The following is a 20,571-nucleotide window of genomic DNA, read 5'->3' on the forward strand; positions in this document are numbered from 1 at the left end:
CTTCCTGTGATGGGGGGGAAACAATGCTGCACTGCAAGTTTAAAGCAGCGTTGTCCCTCCTGTAGGCCAGGTTTGCTTGCACTACAGTGGGATCAGGTGTGTGGCTATCGACTAGTTCTACCCAGTGCTTTCTGGATTGGCACCCTCTCCACATTGTGAATGTCAGAGAGTGTGTGAGGCACAATTGAAAGAGGTTTTGGCTCACTAAAGGGAGGGAAATTATTATTATTATTATTATTTTTTTAAGTATTCTGCATTATATATCAACGGGATTTGAAACCTTTTAGACCACCACACAGGAGCCTTTGGGCTGGATCCATATGTTACAATCGGATTTTACAATGTCTGTACAACCTCCTTTAGCTTTACCAACAACTAACTGTAGTCAGGGTGGCTTTGGTTGTTGGCAGTTTTAAAGGAGATTGTAATGCATGGAGCAAGTTTTGGAGGCTATGCCCAGGTTGTAAAAGGTTAACTTATCTCCTAGCCAAATTGTTACCATCCCCCTCATGCAATTTGACTGACAAATGTGAGATTCTATGAAGCTGTCAGGACCTGGATCCCCTGCTGGTGGCACTGTGCTTCCGAGAGCACAAGGTTGTAGTTTCAGTGTCCACTAGCAGGTGTCTCCCAGCAGCTCCCAGTAATCAGTTTCCACCTGATCCTGGCTGCTGGGAAGACATTTAGGCTCTCCCCTACTAGTGCCTCTTGCTCCAGTGTTTTGAAGCTGCCAGATTCTGTTTACAATTGATCCTAATAGGGTTGCACTGATACCACTTTAAAACGGAGTACAAGTACCAATACTCCCCCCCCCCCCCCCCTAAAGTACGCGCCAATACAGATTCCCGATACTTTTTTTAATGACATGTGACAGTGACACCAATATGCGGCACTGATGATGCGTGGACTGTGTAGATTTTTTTTTTACAATTTTATTAAACGAATGGATAGGAGACAGAGGCTCCTGTTAATTCATAAACTGAAGCAACGTAAACACACTTCACGATGTCCAGGTATGAATGGACAGAATCAGTGATCATTGCCTGATCATTCAGAAAAGGAAGGAGCCGGTAAGGTTCTTTCCTTTACTCCTTATCCTGACAGATCTGAAGGAGGAAAGGAGGGGGGCGGAAGAGCACATGGAGGACAGTCCAGGGTGATTGGTGCGGCGGTGGGAGTTACAAGCACCAATCTCCCTGTATAGATTTCAATAAAGCAGCTGAAAGCCGCAGGGTGGTGAGGAAGAGAAGCGACTCTCATTTGCTTTATTGAAATCTATACAGGGAGATCGGTGCTTGTAACTCCCCCCACTGCTGCACCGGTCAACCCTGACTGGCCAGGTATTGGATCAAGCATTGGAGCATTTGCACAAGTAAAAGTACTCGGGCAAATGCTCGGTATCGGCACCGATACTAGTATTGGTATCTGTGCAACCCTAGATCTCGATCATGCTTCTGCCCCGTTTCCTGCTGCCTTATACCATCTACCCCTCGTTTCTGATTCCAGTTTTGGATCCCCCTTCTCATCTGCTCCCTGCGCCTCCAGTCCTCCCCTGTCTTTCTGTGTTCCCCCATTTTGCATATATTGTATATAGCTAGTGGATAGTTAGGCTTGCTGTTTATTAGGTTGATTCGTTAGTTATTCTGTCACTGAGTTTTTGCTTCACTTAAATTTCTATGTTTGCTGTAGGCTGGCTGTGTTTGGATGGATTTTGTTTCACCGTCTCCAACAATTTTCTGAATGTAGCCACACAGATCTGAGTGGTTGAGGCTGACATCCCTGGAGTGAAAACTGGCAGGGAATTGCGCGTGTACCACTTTTCTAAACCATCACAGGAGCACTTTAAAAGGGGTTGTAAAAGGTAAAAAAAAAAATCCCTAAATAGCTTACTTTACATTAGTGCAGTCCTCCTTCACTTACCTCATCCTTCGATTTTGCTTTTAAATGTCCTTATTTCTTCTAAGAAATCCTCACTTCCTGTTCTTCTGTCTGTAACTCCACACAGTAATGCAAGGCTTTCTCCCTGGTATGGAGAAAGCCTCTTGAGGGGGCGAGCAGGAGTGTCAGGACGCCCACTAACACACAGCTCCTTTCTCTATCTGCAAAGTAAAGAGTGTTCCGACACTCCTGCACGCCCCCTCAAGAGGCTTTCTCCACACCAGGGAGAAAGCCTTGCATTACGGTGGTGAGTTACAGACAGAAGAACAGGAAGTGAGGATTTCTCAGAATAAATAAGGACATTTAAAAGCAAAATGGAAGGATGAGGTAAGTGAAGGAGGACTGCACAAAGGTAAAGGAAGCTATTTAGGGGAAAAAAATAAAAATAAAAAAATGTACCTTTACAACCCCTTTAAGGTCTTGAACACATGGGCAGCATAACGTGAAACTTAGCATGTGTTCTCAGCATTGACCAGGAGCAGAAACATACATCAAGTCAAATAGCTCAGCACAAGCAGCCACATAGACACTTAAAGGAGTTCTCTGACCTAAAAGTTTTAACCCCTGCTGTGCCCGGGCTGTAAAAAAATAGAAAATAAACTGTCACTTACCTGCCTACGATCCCCCGTTGTTCCGATATCGCCGTCCCGTTCTCCGGTCCCGGTCTCTTCCGCTTCCTGTGTGTCGGTGACTCATAGTGCGCTCAGCCTATCAGTGGCCGCGACGGGACATTGCTGCGGCCGCTGATAGGCTGAGCGCACTATGAGTCACCGACACACAGGAAGCGGAAGGGGCCCGGGACCGGAGAACGGGACGGCGATATCGGAACAATGGGGGATCGTAGGCAGGTAAGTGACAGTTTATTTTCTATTTTTTTACAGCCCGGGCACAGCGGGGGTTAAAACTTTTAGGTCAGAGAACTCCTTTAATGAAGTGTTACTTTGCTCTGTGTTAAACTGAAGATGAGTTGCCATTGATGTTGTACCAGCCACTCAGGACTGTTCTGAAGTACCAGTCAGCGTACAAAATGCAAACATACAGTATGTGTCAGCTTGAATTAAAAAATAATAATCTGAAAAAGAAGAAGTTGTTTTACCTTGTTCACAGCGGCATGTTCTCTCAATGCAAGGTCCCAGAACCTGCACCCAATCTGATTTCCACACTGTCCAACTACACAAGAAAAAAAAGTGTAATAAAAAATAAAAAATAAATTATTAAATATTCCCAAAATTACTCTGTTGCCTGGGTCATATTTTGCCAAAATAGAATGTCCTCATATTTGTGCAATGCCATATTACACATAGAGTGCAAAGAGACCATTACAACAAACCCTCACAGAACCTCATTATTAATCATGCCTATAATGCAGGCCTCGACAAAATCTGTGCGCCCGGTCGCAATTGCGACAAGAAATTGTGACCTGGCGCCCGGGGAAGCTTAGGCCTGCAGAAGGCCGAAAAGCTGCGGCCTCAATTACCGGCCGCCGCGGGCCCGCCGCGATCGCCGGTAACTGAGGCCGCGGCTTTGCGGCCTTCACAGAAGGAAGCTTAGGCCTGCCGGTAATTGAGGCCGAGGGCTTTGCGGCCTTCTGCAGGCCTAAGCTTCATCCTTTGATCTTGCGCCATCTTGTGGTGGCCGTTGGCACTACAAGTAGTTACATTACAAGTAGCAAAACAGCAGTTCTAATGTGTTTTTCATCTCCTTCCCTCTAATTAGAACCCCCAAACATTATATATATTCTAACACCCTAGAGAACAAAATGGCGGTTGTTGCAATACTTTCTGTCATACTGTATTTGCGCAGCGGTCTTACAAGTGCACTTTTTTTTTATTAAAAAAATAAGACAACAGTAAAGTTAGCCCAATTTTTTTTTATATTGTGAAAGAGAATGTTACGCCGAGTAAATTGATACCCAACATGTCACGCTTCAAAATTGCATCCGCTCGTGGAATGGCGACAAGCTTTTACCCTTTAAAATCTCCATAGGGGACGTTTAAAAAGTTCTACAGGTTGCATGTTTTGAGTTACAGAGGGAGGTCTAGGCTAGAATTATTGCTCTCGCTCTACCAATCGTGGAGATACCTCACATGTGTGGTTTGAATACCGTTTACATATGCGGGCGCTATTCACGTATGAGAAATTTGTCAAACCCTGCTATACTGTATTCCAGTTTGAGAGGAAGCTAAATCCTTACCAGCAGTATTTGGGATTACGAGAAGAAACCCACACAGCTAATGTTACCACACAGCATTGGAACTCAAAGATCTCAAAGCAGCTGCACTCTTCTTACTTACTTTATTAATGATGGTAACTAAAAGGGGAAGTCCATCGCTTCCGGGTATGGTCTTCGGGACTGGGCATTCCTATTTGATTGACAGCCTTCTGACCGTCGCATACAGCACGTCACGGGTTGCCGAAAGAAGCCGAACGTCGGTGCGGATCTATACGGCGCCTGCGCACCGACGTTCGGCTACTTTCGGAAACTCGTGACGCGCTGTATGCGACGGTCGGAAGGCTGTCAATCAAATAGGAACGCCCAGTCCCGCAGACCATACCCGGAAGCGGCGGAGAACATCTATCTCTAAAATGGTAAGTACTGCATTGATTTAAAAAAAAAAAAAAAACACCTGATTCTGCTTCCCACAATTAGCCTCAATCTAATGTTAAAAAATAGTTTTTCGGGTGAACCCCCGCTTTAAGTGGTTAAGCAACAAATGTCAGAAATAGGCTTAGGCATTAGGCAAGGGTTAAATTATGAAATGATGATGAAAAAACAAAGTTTGAGAAAGCTTGCAGTAAACAACAAGAGCAGCAGGTCCATTCCCACTTACAGAACAATTGATTTCCATAACCGGAATGTGTCAAGTTAGAAAGTTAAAATAAAGTGAACAAAGGCACCAGCAAGAAAACAGACAAGCCAATAAGTAATGGAAACTATTATCACCTCCAGTTTCTCCATTATTGCTCACCTTGTACAACTATAGACTGTGTCATCTCTCGCTCTCTCTCCCCCGCTCTGACAGCACCAGTTACCGCTCACACAGCCTGCCTGTAGAAGGAACCTTTCTTTTAGTTCTCTGTACACGGGGACGTACTTTACAGCAGCACCAGCGTACAGCGTGAGTTGTTGTGCTTGGCGCTCCCTGGCGGTGTCATAGCAACGGTGTCAACTGCTGGAAGACGGCGTTCTGTCAGATAAACGAACGCGTTAGATCGCGCCATCTTAGTAGTGTCCTTGAAGTGGCGGCGCCCCAAAATAGCAGCGCTCCGAGGAGATGATCACAGTTTAGAGCCCGAGACTCCTGCTTGTCACGATGACTGCAGGCAGACCTTACCAGCGTCGCTCCCGAGTCCCGCCCCATGTGTGCAAGACAGATCTCATCTGTCAGGGACCGGTGTTCTCTCAAAAGCTCTAACTTATCAAATTCGGCGTATTTTTGCTTTAATGTCCATGTATCTCCTTTTTTTATGTGTGGGAGATGTGACAGGGGATTATAGTGCGTATTTTTTGCTTTAGGGCCAGTTCACACCAGGTACAGTTCCGTGCACATTCTTTTCTGCACTAAAAATGCATGCACAGTGTTTTCCATGTATTTCAATGGCTCTTGTCCACACCATGCAGAATCTGACCGGTGTAGCATGGAGATCTGTAGCAGCTCAACAGATCAACTGCGCATGTGGCGATTTTAGGCAATTGAGGTCGAGCGCAGAGCTACTGCCGACAGTACACACCAGTGAAACTTCGGTCGGCATCCAGGCTCTTTCCTTAACATCCCCGTGGATTGGAGGATGTTAAAAAAAAGAGCCAGGAGGCCGAGCGAGCGGACTGGCCACTTTCCCCTAAGTCCACGTCGCCCCGAATGCCGGGTTCGCTGGTGTGTACTGTTGGAAATCCATTGCTCTGCGCTCGACTTCAATAGCCTGAAATCGGCACACGCGCAGTTGATGGCAAGGATACCGATCTTCATGAGATACAGATCTGCATGCTACACCGGAAACTGACTGCATGGTGTGAACTAGAGCCATTGGAATACATGGAAAGCAATTTGCATGCATTTTTAGTGCAGACAAAAATGTGCATGGAACTGCGTCTGGTGTGAACTGGCCCTTAATGTCCATGTATCTCCTTTTTTTTATGTGTGGGAGATGTGACAGGGGATTATAGTGCGTTTTTTTTTTTTATATATATCTGAGATATGTGGCAGGTGATTATCGTGTGATAAAGGAAGACCGTGCAGGAGCGGTGTGGCAGTGAGTAGAGTTTGTGTGTGATAGGGGATCAGGGATGAGCTCCGTCATGTTTGCACAGTCCACGTGCCCGCCAGGAACTCTGCACGGCGCTGCGCTAATCACAGGCAGGGAGACATTGTCCTGATTAAGGATGAGCTCTGGCGTGTTCGCATAGAACACGTGCAGAGCCCGCCGCAAAGTGTGCACGGCGCTGCGCTAATAACATCCAGGGAGACATTTCACAATCCCCGCAGCCGAGCATCGGGAAATGTCTCCCTGGCTGTGATTAGCACAGCGCGGTGCATACTTCCTGGCGGGCTCTGCACGTGTTCTATGCGAACATGCCAGAGCTCATCCTTAGTCCTGATGCTCGGCTGCAGAGATCAGGAAATGTCTCCCTGCCTGTGGTTAGCGCAGCGCCGTGCAGACTTCCTGGCGGGCTCTGAACGTGGAGTGTGCGAACACGCCGGAGCTCATCCCTATAGGGGATCATCGTGTGTTAAACGAAGGCCGTGCAGGCGCGGTGCGGTGGCTAGTAGAGTTGGTGTATTTGATGGGTTGACGACGTGCAGCAGAAAGACGTTCTCGTGGACGAGCATGCACAGTACACCCGGTTGGAAAATTTGATCCATTGGAACTTTTGACAGAACACCGGGCTCAGAAACCAGTGTTTCGTCAGATGTGGCGACCCATCAAAGTGTAAGAAGGGGTAAGTGGACATCTTGCACCCACCAGAGTTTTGCATCATACTCGTTTTTTTTAACAGTAAACTGAGTTTATACAGTGAAATACAGTACTTAGAACTCAGTGTAAATGTTTAATAGCAGCAAACATCTGTCAGATTGACAAACCTGTAAGATCAGCAAACTTGCCGCAGCTTTTATAATTCAACATCTAAACAGTAAGACAGAGTTAAAGGTATTGTATTTCACTATATGAACTCAGTTTACTGTTAAAAAAAAACATGCAAAAAGCAAAACTCCGGTGGATGTAACAAGATTTCCACTTACCCCCTTCTCAGTGTATCTTTACTATGGACGAGTGCGGGGTGTAGCAAGATGGTGGCGACGAAACGTCACTATCTGACGGGTTGACGAATCTGACGAAACAGGTTTTTCGTCAGAGTTGATAGTGGAAGTGACGTTTCGTCACCGCCATCTTGCTACACCCCGCACTCCTCCATAGTAAGGATACTCTGAGAAGAGGAAAAGCGGACATCTTGTTACACCCACCAGCGTTTTCCATTTTACACTTATTTTTAACGGGAAAGTGAGTTTACAGTACAGTACTTAAAAGTCCGTCTGACTGGTTAGATATTGAATTTTAAAAGCAGCGAACTTCTGTCAGATTAGCAAACCTGTGAGATGAGCAGGCTTGCCGCTGTTGCAGTCAGACGGAGTTCTAAGTACTGGATTTCAGTATATAAACTCACTTTACTGTTGAAAATAAGTGTAAAATGCAAAACTCTGGTGGGTGTAACAAGATGTCTGCTTCCCCCTTCTCAGAGTGTCCTTACTATGGAGGAGTGCGGAGTGTAGCAAGATGGCGGCGACGGAACATCACTTCCGTTACCAATTCTGACGGGTCGCCATATCTGACAAAACACAGGCAGTGGAGGGAGCAGAGGGAAGCATTCCCGATATACTGGATGTTCTGTTTAGCCACACACCAGGAGGCTGCTATTAAAAATCCTCAGAGACAGTGTCAGAGGGAACACAGACACAGAGTTTTCCTTTCTAATAGAAGAAATCATGTTTCCTAAATGATAGATATCTCTGACTGAGAGAAGAGAATGCAATGTGTGTCCTGTCCATTCCTCCTTCTGCTTGATTCATCTTTAACCCTTAGGGCTCCTTTACACTAGCTGTGCTCTCTGAGGAGCAATACACACTTAAGCCTCGTACACACGATCGGATTTTCCGACAGGAATTGTGTGATGACAGGCTGTTGTCGGAAAATCCGACCGTTTCTATGCTCTATCAGACAATTGTTGTTGGATTTTCCACGGACAAATGTTGGATAGCGTGATTTAAAATTTTCCGCCAACAATTGTGTTTTGTCTGATTTTCTGATTGTGTGTACACAAGTCCGTCGGACAAAATTCCAAAGTACAAACACGCATGCTCGGAAGCAATGCTCACCAAACACAACATTAGTATAAAGTGCCCAAAGGGTGGCGTTAAAGAGCTGAAAAACCAAGTTGTTTTGTGTTTGTTGGCCGACAATTCTTTGCCGTTTTTATGCAAGACAAGTTCACGGCCAATGCCCTTCAGACAAAAGTCCTACGCTTTGCCCGCTGAAAATCCGATCGTGTGTATGAGGCTTTAGATTGCCTTTCAGAGAGCATAAGACTGGCCATACACCTATAGATTATCTGCAGATTTTCTATGGTTAGATGGAAAAAGTGCAACAGATTTCTCCATGTACACTAAATTGTGTGGATGTAGGAATCTCCCACTTTTTCCATCTGACTATAGAAAATCTGCAGATAATCTATAGGTGTATGGCCAGTCTTAGACAGGCAGTAAGAATGTGTTTTATTATCTCCTCACTGCCTGCTTTAACTCCTTGAACCCTGCACTAGGGCACAGCTGTTTGCATTGCACACCAGCCTCAGTCACTTGAATGGGATGTATTCGGTGGGTGGAAGCAGGGCCCCATACAGCCTACTTGACTTGGCCCTCTGACCACTCCCCATAAACAAAATGCAGTTTTGTCTTGGGGGGGTTGTGGAAGTGATTGGGTGGCTTCAGAGCTCCTTCTATCGCTTCCACACACAGTATAGTGGAACCTTGGATTACGAGCATAATCCGTTCCAGGAGAATACTTGTAATTCAAAGCACTTGCATATCAAAGCGAGTTTCCCCATAGAAGTCAATGGAAACAAAGATAATTTGTTCCACATTGACTTCTATTGTATGCAGTACCACATGTGGCCAGAGGTCAGGGGGGTGTCGTAAATACTCGGAGACTGCTCAGATGCCCTCGGAAACCCTTGGAAAGGCCGGGAACAGAGTATTTCCGAGTGTTTCCAAGTGCATCCGTGCTGCATTGAACGGCTCCCTGGCGCCCCCACACCTCTGGCCAATTGCGGTACTGCACACCGCACAGGCTTGAATCCTGCTAGTTTTGAGAGACAACACTCTCAAACTGAGTCAGGATTAAAAAAAAATATAGCTCATATTGCGAAACGCTCATTAACCGCGTTATTCGCAATCCAAGGTATTACTGTACTACCATAACGTAACTAAGTGAGCACCCAACAGCATATGACGGAACTGACCACCTGCTGTGCATAAAGCACAGTGAGGATTCTATTAAAGAAGATATAATGTATGCCATCTGACTCACTGTGTGCTGCCATCGCCTGCCACGCTAGCCGATGCCAGAATTAGTTTTAATGCTCCCTCCCTGTCCGCCGCCTAATCAGTCGCAGCCATCACCTGAGAGAGAGGAACAGGTACAGTGCATACAGATCACTCTGCCAGGCACTGGGGAAGGTAGAGAGCAGCCGGCCGAACTATAGAGAATGCAGCACCCAAAAATAAATGATGTACACGCGCCCGAAAATGAAGAAAAAGTCCCTTCAATGCTCCCACATCCTGGGCCCCTCTTGTTACCTGATGGGGCCCAGTAAAATGTAATTGTAACCCCCTAAGCAAGTAGAAGCGGGGGTGATTAAAAAAAAACTAGAAAGCTGCTCGGGTCCCCCAGCTGACCGCGCCCGGTACAACAGGGCTGGTTGTACTGCCCTATCAGCGGTAGCACCTGCAAAAAGCAACGGGGGTATAATTCTTGCTGTGACACCAACCATCACGGCTGCAAGCATGTGTAAACCCCCAACCGTTGCTTATGCAGCTAAAGGATTAGCAGTTAGGGGTGGTAAAAATGCGACTCTGCCGCAGGGTTTTACAGTCTCCTAACCACACTCTCCCTCCTCATGTTACTATAAAGTTTTTTTTTCTAACCTGAAATATATATATATATATACGAATACGACCAATCAATGTGAGGGCTCATTTACATCTGAAGAGGAGAAAATTGGGACAAGAAGACCTGTCCCCAACAGGTGAGCAAGAGTAATGCATGATTTCTGAGGATCCACTATACCTCTGTTCTCTTCTATGGAGCACATTTAGTAATAGTGACACACATGTAATGCTGATATTTTCTAGTGACTCCAGAACATAATGTATTACTTTTTATGTTATTTTGTATTCCAAAAAGAATTTTAAAAGAATTTTGTATTAATAAAATATACTTTTTTATAATTCAGTATGTACTTCAGGCTGGTAGCGCAATAGTTCATCCTCCTTTCACTTTTTGTTTCCACATTATTTATGAGGGTTAAGGAGTTCCAACCACAATTAGCATTTTGTAAATGTATGTCCTTTCATCCTGCGTTTTTATAATTTAAATCCGGTCACTTACTATTTTACAATCCGCATAGATATTCAAAAAAGATAGTTTATAAAACTATGTCTACACCGTTGTCATTTTGCTTGTGGGCATTGTGAAGCTCACAGGCACTTAGGGCCAGATTCACAAAAGAGATACGACGGCGTATCTCCTGATACGCCGTCATATCTCTCTTTTCCGGCCGTCCTGACATTGCGACTGATTCATAGAATCAGTTCCGCATGGATAGCCCTAAGATCCGACAGGTGTAATTGACTTACACTGTCGGATCTTAGGATGCAATTCTAGGCCGGCCGCTAGGTGGCGAGGCCGTTGCGGTCCGCGTAGAATATGCAAATGACTAGTTACGGCGATCCACGAACGTCTGCGTTACCCGTCGCTCTAACTTTACGTTATTTCCGTCGAAATACGCGTCGTAAAATTAGGTGTTCTAAGCAATGTTAAGTATGGCCGTCGTTCCCGCATCTTAATTTAAAAAATCACGTCGTTTGTGTAAGTCATCCGTGAATGGCGCTGGACGCCATTTACGTTAACGTCTAAACAAATGACGTCTGTGCGACGTCATTTAGCGCAATGCACGTCGGGTAATTTTACCGACGGAGCATGCGCAGTACGTTCAGCGCGGGAACGCGCCTAATTTAAATGGTGCCCACCCCATTTGAATTAGGCGGGCTTGCGCTGAGCGGATTTACGTTACACCGCCTCAAGTTTACAGGTAAGAGCTTTGTGAATCAGGCACTTACGCTGTAAACCTGCGGCGGTGTAACGTAAATGGGATACGTTACGCTGCCGTGGAGCAACGTAAATGTATCTGAATCTGGCCCTTACTTCCTGGAAGTCTTGGATGGGGAGTGATAATTGGACAGCGCACTGCATCCTGGGAAATGATGACACACATTTCCCAGGAGCATTAGAGGGAGATGATGTCAGAATCCTAGGTGGTTTCAAAGGCAGATTTTGTGGGACCGCATAGCAACAGGCATTTCCAGATGAGTAAAAAAATGATTTTTTTTTTTTTACTTTTTCTAATGAGCACAATAATGAAAAAGAAATTTGGGATGGAAACTCCACTTTAAGCTTTATTCACATCTAAAGAGGAGGTTGTAGGTTTTCTTCAACTGCAGTGGAGATCAGTGAGATCACCAACCTGTCTTTGCTCTCTGGCAGGTCTGCCTGGATCACAAGGCTGGCTGAACAGTATTAGAAATCGTTTGGCAGCTCTTTATATGTTTATGTATATGATTGCGGGCCTGGCTGCTGTGAGCGATTGTTGGAACAATCATTTCTGCATGTAATACTGAAGGAAGATGAACTATCTGAGGTCTGGTTGTGTGGTATGCTGATTGCCTGTGGGACATGACCATGCGCTGTTGGGCCTTAACCTCTGGTAAGCAGGCTGAGGAAGGAGCAGGAAGTAGCTGCTAATAGCTTGCAGAGGATTCACTAATGAACTTTGTTGATGTGAAATCCTAATAGGGGTCACTTGTGTTGCACATTGCACTTTATATGTATGCAAAGATTAAACTTTTATTGTTTTTATCACATATATTATATAATATTTATTGATACTTTTTATGCTTTTAGTGCTTTCTTTGAATTTTTGTAGCATACATTGTGGTTATATTTACCTTTAGCAAATTTTGCTCAGTTTTTTTGGGTTTTTATATATTCATGTGCATATGTAATCTTCCTGACGGCAATCCCCAGAGTGGCTTGGGGTGAATTTTCATTACCAAAAGCGGTAACCCCGAGCCGCACTCGGGATGGCATTGCAGGATCCAGGGAAAGTTACTTACCTGCTGTGTACTCCACCTCGATTCATCACTGTGCCAGAATCCATTCCCTGCGAGCGTGGCAATGCACGGGGATGGAGCCTGGCACCAAATTCAAAAAGTGCAAAAAACAAAACACATACAGTACACCGTAATCTTACGGATTATATTACTATATCAAATAATTTCACATCCCCTTTGTCCCTAATGCTTTGTCCAGTGCCCTGCATGCAGTTTTATATTATATATGCTGTTCTTTCTGCCTGGAAATTTGAGATTGTCCATGGCAACAACACCCCCCACCCCGGAGGCGTTCCCACCGGACATAACACTCCTCCCTGCAGCATGCAGCCTCAGTTTTTTTCTGCCTAGCAGAGGAGAAGGACGTGGCTCTCTTTGTGCCCAGCGCCCTGAAGATTTTTTTTATTTTATTTTGCTTTGTTTTAAGATTCTTTTATCAACTGCCGGCTGGGCGACAGGCTGGATATATAGATCCATGTAGTCTTCCCAGTCCGACCATCGAGCGTGAGCACACCTTAGCTAAGCGCTGGGTCTGCCACGACATACCCCATAACTCCTGGGGTGGCCGGTGGGCTTTTTGCTCCAGGGTCCACACATGACTGGGCTGTTTTGTTTTTACTCACAGTGGACCGGGCCGACAGCTACTCCGTACCATCGGTTGTGGAACAGCTGGGCATTCCCGGGATTAAGGAGTTCTCCTGTCCTTCCTTTCCCTGCTCTCTGTCGCCCTTTCCACTCCTGCCCTAGGGCCCACTGCGACCGGGGTGTACCTATGGGGGGGCTCCGGGTCCCTGTGGGGCGCCGGGGTCCGCTTTCTGTGAGGGGGGGGGGGGTCTGTCTCCTGGGAAGTCTCTAGCACTGGCTTTCTGAACGGAGCACAGCTCACAGTTTTTACCTCGAGGATTTTACCTCACAGATTTTACCTCACAGTTTTTTCCTCACACAAGCTGTGTATACTAGGAAGGCGGGCAGCTTTGCTAAGCGGTCTCCCTCTGGGTGGTGAGTCCCCTGGGTAACCCCCCCCCAGTCGGCACAGCAAGGAGGGTGGACTTCTTGAGTGTTTTTCACTTAGTACCTGAGGGCTGTCAGTGGGTGATAATGGAGTCAGTATCTGGCCTTTCTTCCCCTACATTGTCAGAGGCCGCAAACTGTGCCCCTGCACCTGCGGTTATATTGACAACTTTTTACAGCCATTGGTGAAACACACACCATCATATTTAGGTGATACAGGTGCCACAATTAGAAAATTAACCAATGTAGATATACGAGGCGACTACATCATGATAACAGCGGATGTAGATTCGCTATATACATGTATCCCACATGACAAAGGCCTTGAGGCTGTACATTACTATCTAAAGAAGGATCACACGTTAGCTTCTTTTCAAAGTGATTTTATTATGGAACTTTTGGAATTTGCTACGAAGCAAAGTTATTTCTGGTTTACCGACCAGTTCTATCTCCAACTTCGCGGTGTCGCCATGGGGGCTAAGTATGCCCCAAGTCTTGCCAACCTTTATATGGCCAAGTGGGAGGAGGATGTCGTCTATGCCTACGACACCGGTTCTCTAGTGTTGTGTGCCAGATATATAGACGACATCCTACTCCTCTAGGGTGGCAGCATGGCGACACTTGAGACCTTTATTAATCATTTAAATCACAATGATAGAGGTATATCCCTCACTTATACAGCCAGCCAGGAGATGATCCAATTTTTAGATCTTGAAATCAGTATCGTAGACAATCAGTTCCACTTTAAAACTTTTTTCAAGAAGACTGATCGCAACGGTTTTATCCCTAGTGACAGCGATTACGCAGAAATTGTTCGGATGTCAACACTTTCAACGTACAGGCTAATATTTTGAAGCAGAGGTTTATTGACAAAGGGTATGACCCTGAAAGTATATAAATGGATCTTAGAACTACTTTAGAGACCAATAGGAGCTCTTTACTTGAGATTGAACCGAAGCGAGAGCAAGATGACAGCTTCAAGTGGGCTTTACTCACCTCCTTTTCTACCCAATATAAACAGGTGAAATCTATCATCACCAAACATTGGGAGATACTTAGGAATGATCGGGTTTTGAGTACGGTGCTGCCTGAGCGGGCGAAAGTTGTGTTCAGGGGCGCACCTACGATTTAAAGTAAAATCGCACCCAATATTATTAATCCTCCCACCCATCCCTCCTTTTTTTCATCAATTAGTGGGCTACCATCCATGCAAGAAATGTACCGTTTGCAAACATAACATTTATGGCATGGCAAAAAGTTTGGAATTTAGATCTTCCATTACAGGGAAAACATACCCTATCAAACATTTCTGCACTTGTGGGACGACTAAATATGTGGTCTATCTCATTACGTGCCTGTGTGGGAAAGAGTATGTGGGTTGTACCATTCGTACATTCTCCGTGAGGGTTGGAGAGCATATAGCTCTTATTCTCGGCGGAGACACCCACCATACTGTACCCCGACACTATAGATCACATCACAAAAGGAATCCATCTGGTACACAATTTCTAATTATAGACCAGTTTGTCCCCTCATGGAGGGGTAGTCCCAAGACTTGAGGCGTGTCTCAACTCGAGACCTTCTGGATTTACGAGTTGAGAACACACACACCGTTAGGCCTTAATGTTGAGTGGGACATTAATTAATTTATTAATAAATCCTAAAGTTGATGTTCAGCCTTGATTAATGTTGAGTAAGGTTTGGCCTTATTTGTGGGTATCCTTCCATTTTTATTTTATTTTTATCATTTTTTATTTTACTTTCATGTTTTTATTCAAATATTTAAATTTTTGTTTTTTTCTTTGGATGTTCTTTTAATATGCATATCAGTCTTTGTAGCATCTCATGTATATACAGATAGCTATTTTATTGGGGGTTCGTCCAATGGGAGATGGTCCTTCTGGAGATACATTTTTATATTGTATCTTTTTTGTATACATCATATCTAGTTATCATATCCATTTCTACTTAAGGTTATATTATGGGTTTTACCCGATTTAACAGCTCAGTATCAGATACGATGTTGTTTTGTTTAAACCCCTTTTTAATATATATTTTCATATTTATAATTTTTCATGCAAACTGTGCTTTTTAATAGGCATTTGGGCTTATTAATTTTTTGGTTCCAACATGGGGATGTTTCCTCCATCCCGGTATTGAATGCAAGGGGGCCTTTAAATTCTCCTCATTCATTTGTATTGGAACATAGTTTTAACTTTACTTCCCTAACATGTCATGTGGGGTTGTGATGATTGGTCTAGCGGCCCCTTGGAGCGCGGCATGCGGGTCACACGGCGTGTGCGTCAGCGTGCGTGTGCGGGTCACGCGGCGCACGAGCAGCCGCACATGTCCTGGAGGGGGGCCTTCATATCCGGCTGTTGGAACGCAACTTGCGTGCCATATGGCATGCATTGTTTGCACTCCACGCCAAGCGGAAGGTCACAGCTCACGTGATGAGCCATGGGACACCGCTATGGCGCGCCGCGGTGTGCGATTGGTAACAGCGGAGATTGCATCTCACGTGATTTGTCACGTGTTACCGCTGTCGCGCATCGCGGTGCGCGATTGGTTGTTGGTCAGTGATGTGCAGTTATTTGGCTCATATGACTTTTCCCACTGCTGGACCTATCTATTATCATGGCCATTTTTTACAATATAATTAACACCTCTATTTATCCCCCCCTTTTTTTTGCCTATATTAGGTGGGTTATTTTTTTATCAGGGATATATATAGTTTTGGTCCATTTGGACTGCTAACCTGGAAGTTGTTTCTGATTGGACGGGCTCCCGGGGGGGGGTTCCTGTGCTCAGGGTCAGATTGTACATTTAAGAGAGAGCGGCATCAGTGGAGGCATGCTCCAGACGAAGCAAGTTTTTGTGAAACGCGTCGGGTAACTCCACTGCTTCCACGCACATATTGATCGATATATTCATTTCTTCCACTTCCATGTAAGTGTTTCTAACCATTATTAAAAGCCCAGTGCCTACGGTATTATGCTATGTGCTTCTTCTGTTTTACCCTTCCTTTATACATCGGCCTTATGGTTTGACTGTTTGGGAGCTATCATCTTCAAGCACTAGACATCTCTCTTTCGTTTGGATGATTGATCGTATGAAGATTTGGTTCTGTATCATCACAGCCCTTATATACATTCAGCTATATTGACCCTCTGGGCGTAGGCTCATTAGGGTTCAATTTTTTTGGTAAGCCTCTGCATTATTGGTGGCGGGTATTTTACCAATGTGTATCACGTTGAAGAGTGTATCACTATTGATCTGGAATCATTCATCCAGTCTTACACATCCATCAAGTTTTTTCACCATTCAATATTTGGACTTTATTTATATTTGTCCTTTTTCTTCCTTTTTTCTATTCACATATCCGTCATTGGATTTATTTGATATAGATATTTCATATCACTATTTAGCGCTACTAATTGTATGTTTTGTCTGTTATTTTACTTTGTTCACTGTTTTTTGTAGCTGCTCACTTATTGGATAGCGCGGATTTACTTTGTTTTGTATTTTGCCTTCTCTTTCATTGTTTATTATATTGTTAACTCTTCTTTGTCTATTCCAGGCTTTTTCAGCCAGGGTGTCTTCGCAAAATACCCAAAAATGACCCTGCCTTTTAATTACACTAAGTCACAGGTTTTAATTGTGCACCATTATACCCTTCTAGCTGTCGACACCTAATGAATGACAAGCTGCATCTGGTGGTAGGCGAGGATGGCACGCTGCATCATCTGGTGGCAAGTGACAAGCTCAGGGTTCTCACTGATTCTGCATTGTGGTGAACTATTTAATTTTATATTACAATGTATAATAGAAATAATGTGATTTGATCAGCCTTACACCATATCAAGCATGGTGTCGGGATGATTTCAGTGCTAACACCACCCACTTGCCCGACAAATCACCCCCCCCCCCTACTCGAGTGGCAGTTTGGAAATGCCTACTGCCCACTTGTTTGTAAACAGTGAGCACATGTTTGTAAACAGTGACTGACCCCGCCCCCATATGTTTACAAACATGTGGGCGGGGCTAGTCACTGTTCACAAAACGTGCTCATTGTTTGACTGGCCCCACCAACTTGTTTGTAAACAGTAACAATCACATCCATATTTCAAGTAGAAGAAAATAGAAACAGGTTACGTAAGGTGTCCCTATCATTGTTACCTCTTACATCAGGTGTGCCCACCAGAGCTCCCCCAGAGTTCACTTTTCAACAGGTGTGCCCAGCAAAGCTCCCCCTTACATCAGATGTGCCCAGCAGAGCTCCCCTTACATCAGGTGTGCTCACAAGAGCTCCCTCTTACATCAGATGCCCACCAGAGTTTGCCTTTACATCAGGTGTGCCCACAACAGCTCCCTCTTATATCAGGTATGCCCACAAGAGCTCTCCCTTACATCAGATATGCCCAAGAGAGCTCCCTCTTACATCAGATGTGCCCAAGAGAGCTCCCCCTTACATCAGGTGTGCCCAACAGTGCTCCCGCTTACATCAGATGTGCTCACCAGGCCTCCACCTTACATCAGGTGTGTTCACAAGAGTTCCCGCTTACATCAGATATGCCCAAGAGAGCTCCACCTTATATTAAGTGTGCTCACAAGACTTCCCTCTTACATCAGATGTGCCCACCAGAGTTTCCCTTTACAACAGGTATGCCCACCAGAGCTCCCTCTTACATAAGGTGTGCCCAGCAGAGCTCCCCCTTACATCAGACGTGCCCAGCAGAGCTCCCTCTTACATCCACTGTGCCCAACAGAGCTCCCCTTACATCAGATGTGCCCACCAGACCTCCACCTTACATCAGTTGTGCTCACAAGCTCCCTCTTATATCAGATGTGCCCACCAGAGTTTGCCTTTGCATCAGGTGTGCCCACAAGAGCCCCCCCTTACATCAGGGACCAATGTATGTCCCTTTTTCTTCCGCAAACGGATGAATGAAAAAGCGGACATACAGTCCGCGCGTGCGAAAGGGGCCTAAGACCTCCAAAATCGAATTTCTTACACAACAGACATCATCATCAGGTATCTGTAGGTATCGTTACTGTAGTTGTTTCGTCTAGTTTAATTGCTTTTTTTTTTTTAATATAACACATATACAGTATGTCTAAAGTAGATAAGACCATCTTTTATGTATATATTAAAATGTTTATATCTTCAAAGCAAAGCAGCCAACATCACCAGGAAGTTCATTTAGTGAATTTGTTCTAATAATAAACATTGATTATTTCTTCTCCAAGTGGGACTTTATAGCTATCTTGCAAGGAGCGTGTTACTTGTTCTCATACTCTTTCACCATAACATATTATTTTATATATTAAAACTGACAATCTTTATTAGAACACAGCTTTATTACAAAGTTAATTGTACGTTGCCACTGTTAGGACGAAGGGCAGGTGTTTACACTAACTGCTCCACTGACTAGGGAGGCTTTGCTAAAGCTCACTGGCAGCTTGTCTATCACAAAGTTGCGGATGCAGCCTGTGAATGAGTTTCTTGTTGTCAGACTTGGCGCAAGCAAGGCATCTAAAAGGGAGAGAAAACGCATAAAAGAAAAAATGTTAATAATCACAAATATTTTTAGAATGGAAAACAAGCAAACAAGGGTAGCTTGTATAAGGGATGTTATGCTGTGGCCGTTCTTACCGGGAACTCCTCCAACAAACACAGGCTCTTTAAGGTTAACTAGCTTTTTGTTCAGTGGACCTACGACATGGTTTATCTCGGAGTCCACGTCCAGCTGCAGCACATTGCCATCTCTTATAACTGCAATAAGACACAGGGATGATGTTCACTGGTTAAACTTGATATATAGTTTAAGTTACTTCTGAGAACGTATTCTGCTATAGTGGTCACATACTTCACTTTCTTTACATATATTTTTAAATTATACAGAGAGAGTAATTTCATCAGTGGAAATCAGTGGTTTCTTATTTGAATAATTGTCATGGTCAGGATCCTAAGTGTACTGTAAGTACTGTATGATATACACACATTAACCACTTACAGGCCGGAAGATTTTTCCCCTTAATGACTAGGCCATTTTTTTTTATACAGCACTGCGTCGCTTTAACTGACTAATGCGCGGCCGTGCGACGCTGTACCCAAACAAAATTGACATGCTTTTCCCCCCACAAATAGAGCTTTCTTTTGGTGGTATTTGATCACCTCTGCGGTTTTTATTTTTTGAGCTATAATAAATATCCCACAAAAAAAATAATCGAATTTCGTCATCAATCAGTTTAAGCCGATATATATTCTTCTACATATTTTTGGTAAAAAAAATAAGTGTATATTGACTGGTTTGCGCAAAAGTTATAGCGTCTACAAAATAGGGGATAGATTTATTATTATCTTTTTTTTTAACCAGTAATGGCAGCAATCAGCGATTTTTAGCGGGATTGCGGCAGACAGATCGGACACTTTTGAATCTTTTTTGGGACCATTTATACAGCGATCAGTGCTATAAAAATGCACTGATTACTGTATAAATGTCACTAGCAAGGAAGGGGTTAAGAAGGAGCAGACCGATCTCTGTTCCTAATTACTAGGAACAGACAATCTATCTCTTCTCTCAGATCGCTCTTAAAGGTGCCGACCTGCCATAGTATAATGACGGCGGCTGGTCGGCAAGTTGTTAACCACTTACTGCCCGGCCTATAGCAGAATGATGGCCGGGCGGTGGTTGCATTATCCTGACTGGGCGTCATTTGACGTCCAGCAGGATAACGGCCGCCGCGTGCCCGTGGATCGCGCCAATCGGTGGCCAGCCAACTCGCCCAACCTAAATCCCACTGGGGGGTATTGTCAAGAGGAAGATGAGAGACACCAGACCCAACAATGCAGACGAGCTGAAGGACTCTATTAAAGAAGCCTGGGCTTCCATAACACCTAAGTAGTGCCACAGGCTGATCACCTCCATGCCCCACCGCATTGATGCAGTAATTTATGCAAAAGGAGCCCCGACCAAGTATTGGGTGAATACTATACTGTACATGGACATACTTTTCAGTAAGCCAACATTTCTGTATTACAAATCCTTTTTTTTTTATTGGTCTTATGTAGTGTTCTAATTTTCTGAGATACTGAATTTGGGGTTTTCACTAGCTGTGAGCCTTAATCATCAAAATTAAAAGAAATAAATGCTTGAAATTGGAGCTGTGGAAATTA

General features: G+C 44.5%; 2 protein-coding genes across 2 annotated transcripts in view; both read right to left on the reverse strand.

Annotated features, from left to right (window-relative positions):
* TUBE1 (tubulin epsilon 1) overlaps nucleotides 1-5,202 on the reverse strand; it is a 35,703-nt gene extending 30,501 nt beyond the window's left edge. The window contains exons 1-2 of the mRNA XM_040350257.1: nucleotides 4,908-5,202; nucleotides 3,035-3,108 (exon numbers count right to left, since the gene is read on the reverse strand). Of these exons, the coding sequence (XP_040206191.1) occupies nucleotides 3,035-3,108; nucleotides 4,908-4,932 (99 nt within the window). The 5' untranslated portion in view covers nucleotides 4,933-5,202. The remainder of the gene's footprint in view (nucleotides 1-3,034; nucleotides 3,109-4,907) is intronic.
* A 13,516-nt stretch (nucleotides 5,203-18,718) lies between these two features.
* The window catches only part of LAMA4 (laminin subunit alpha 4), a 151,842-nt gene continuing 149,989 nt past the window's right edge, over nucleotides 18,719-20,571 (reverse strand). Inside the window, exons 39-40 of the mRNA XM_040350260.1 lie at nucleotides 19,048-19,167; nucleotides 18,719-18,927 (exon numbers count right to left, since the gene is read on the reverse strand). Of these exons, the coding sequence (XP_040206194.1) occupies nucleotides 18,782-18,927; nucleotides 19,048-19,167 (266 nt within the window). The 3' untranslated portion in view covers nucleotides 18,719-18,781. The remainder of the gene's footprint in view (nucleotides 18,928-19,047; nucleotides 19,168-20,571) is intronic.

This window comes from Rana temporaria, chromosome 4, assembly GCF_905171775.1.
Source record: "Rana temporaria chromosome 4, aRanTem1.1, whole genome shotgun sequence".
Taxonomy (NCBI): domain Eukaryota; kingdom Metazoa; phylum Chordata; class Amphibia; order Anura; family Ranidae; genus Rana; species Rana temporaria.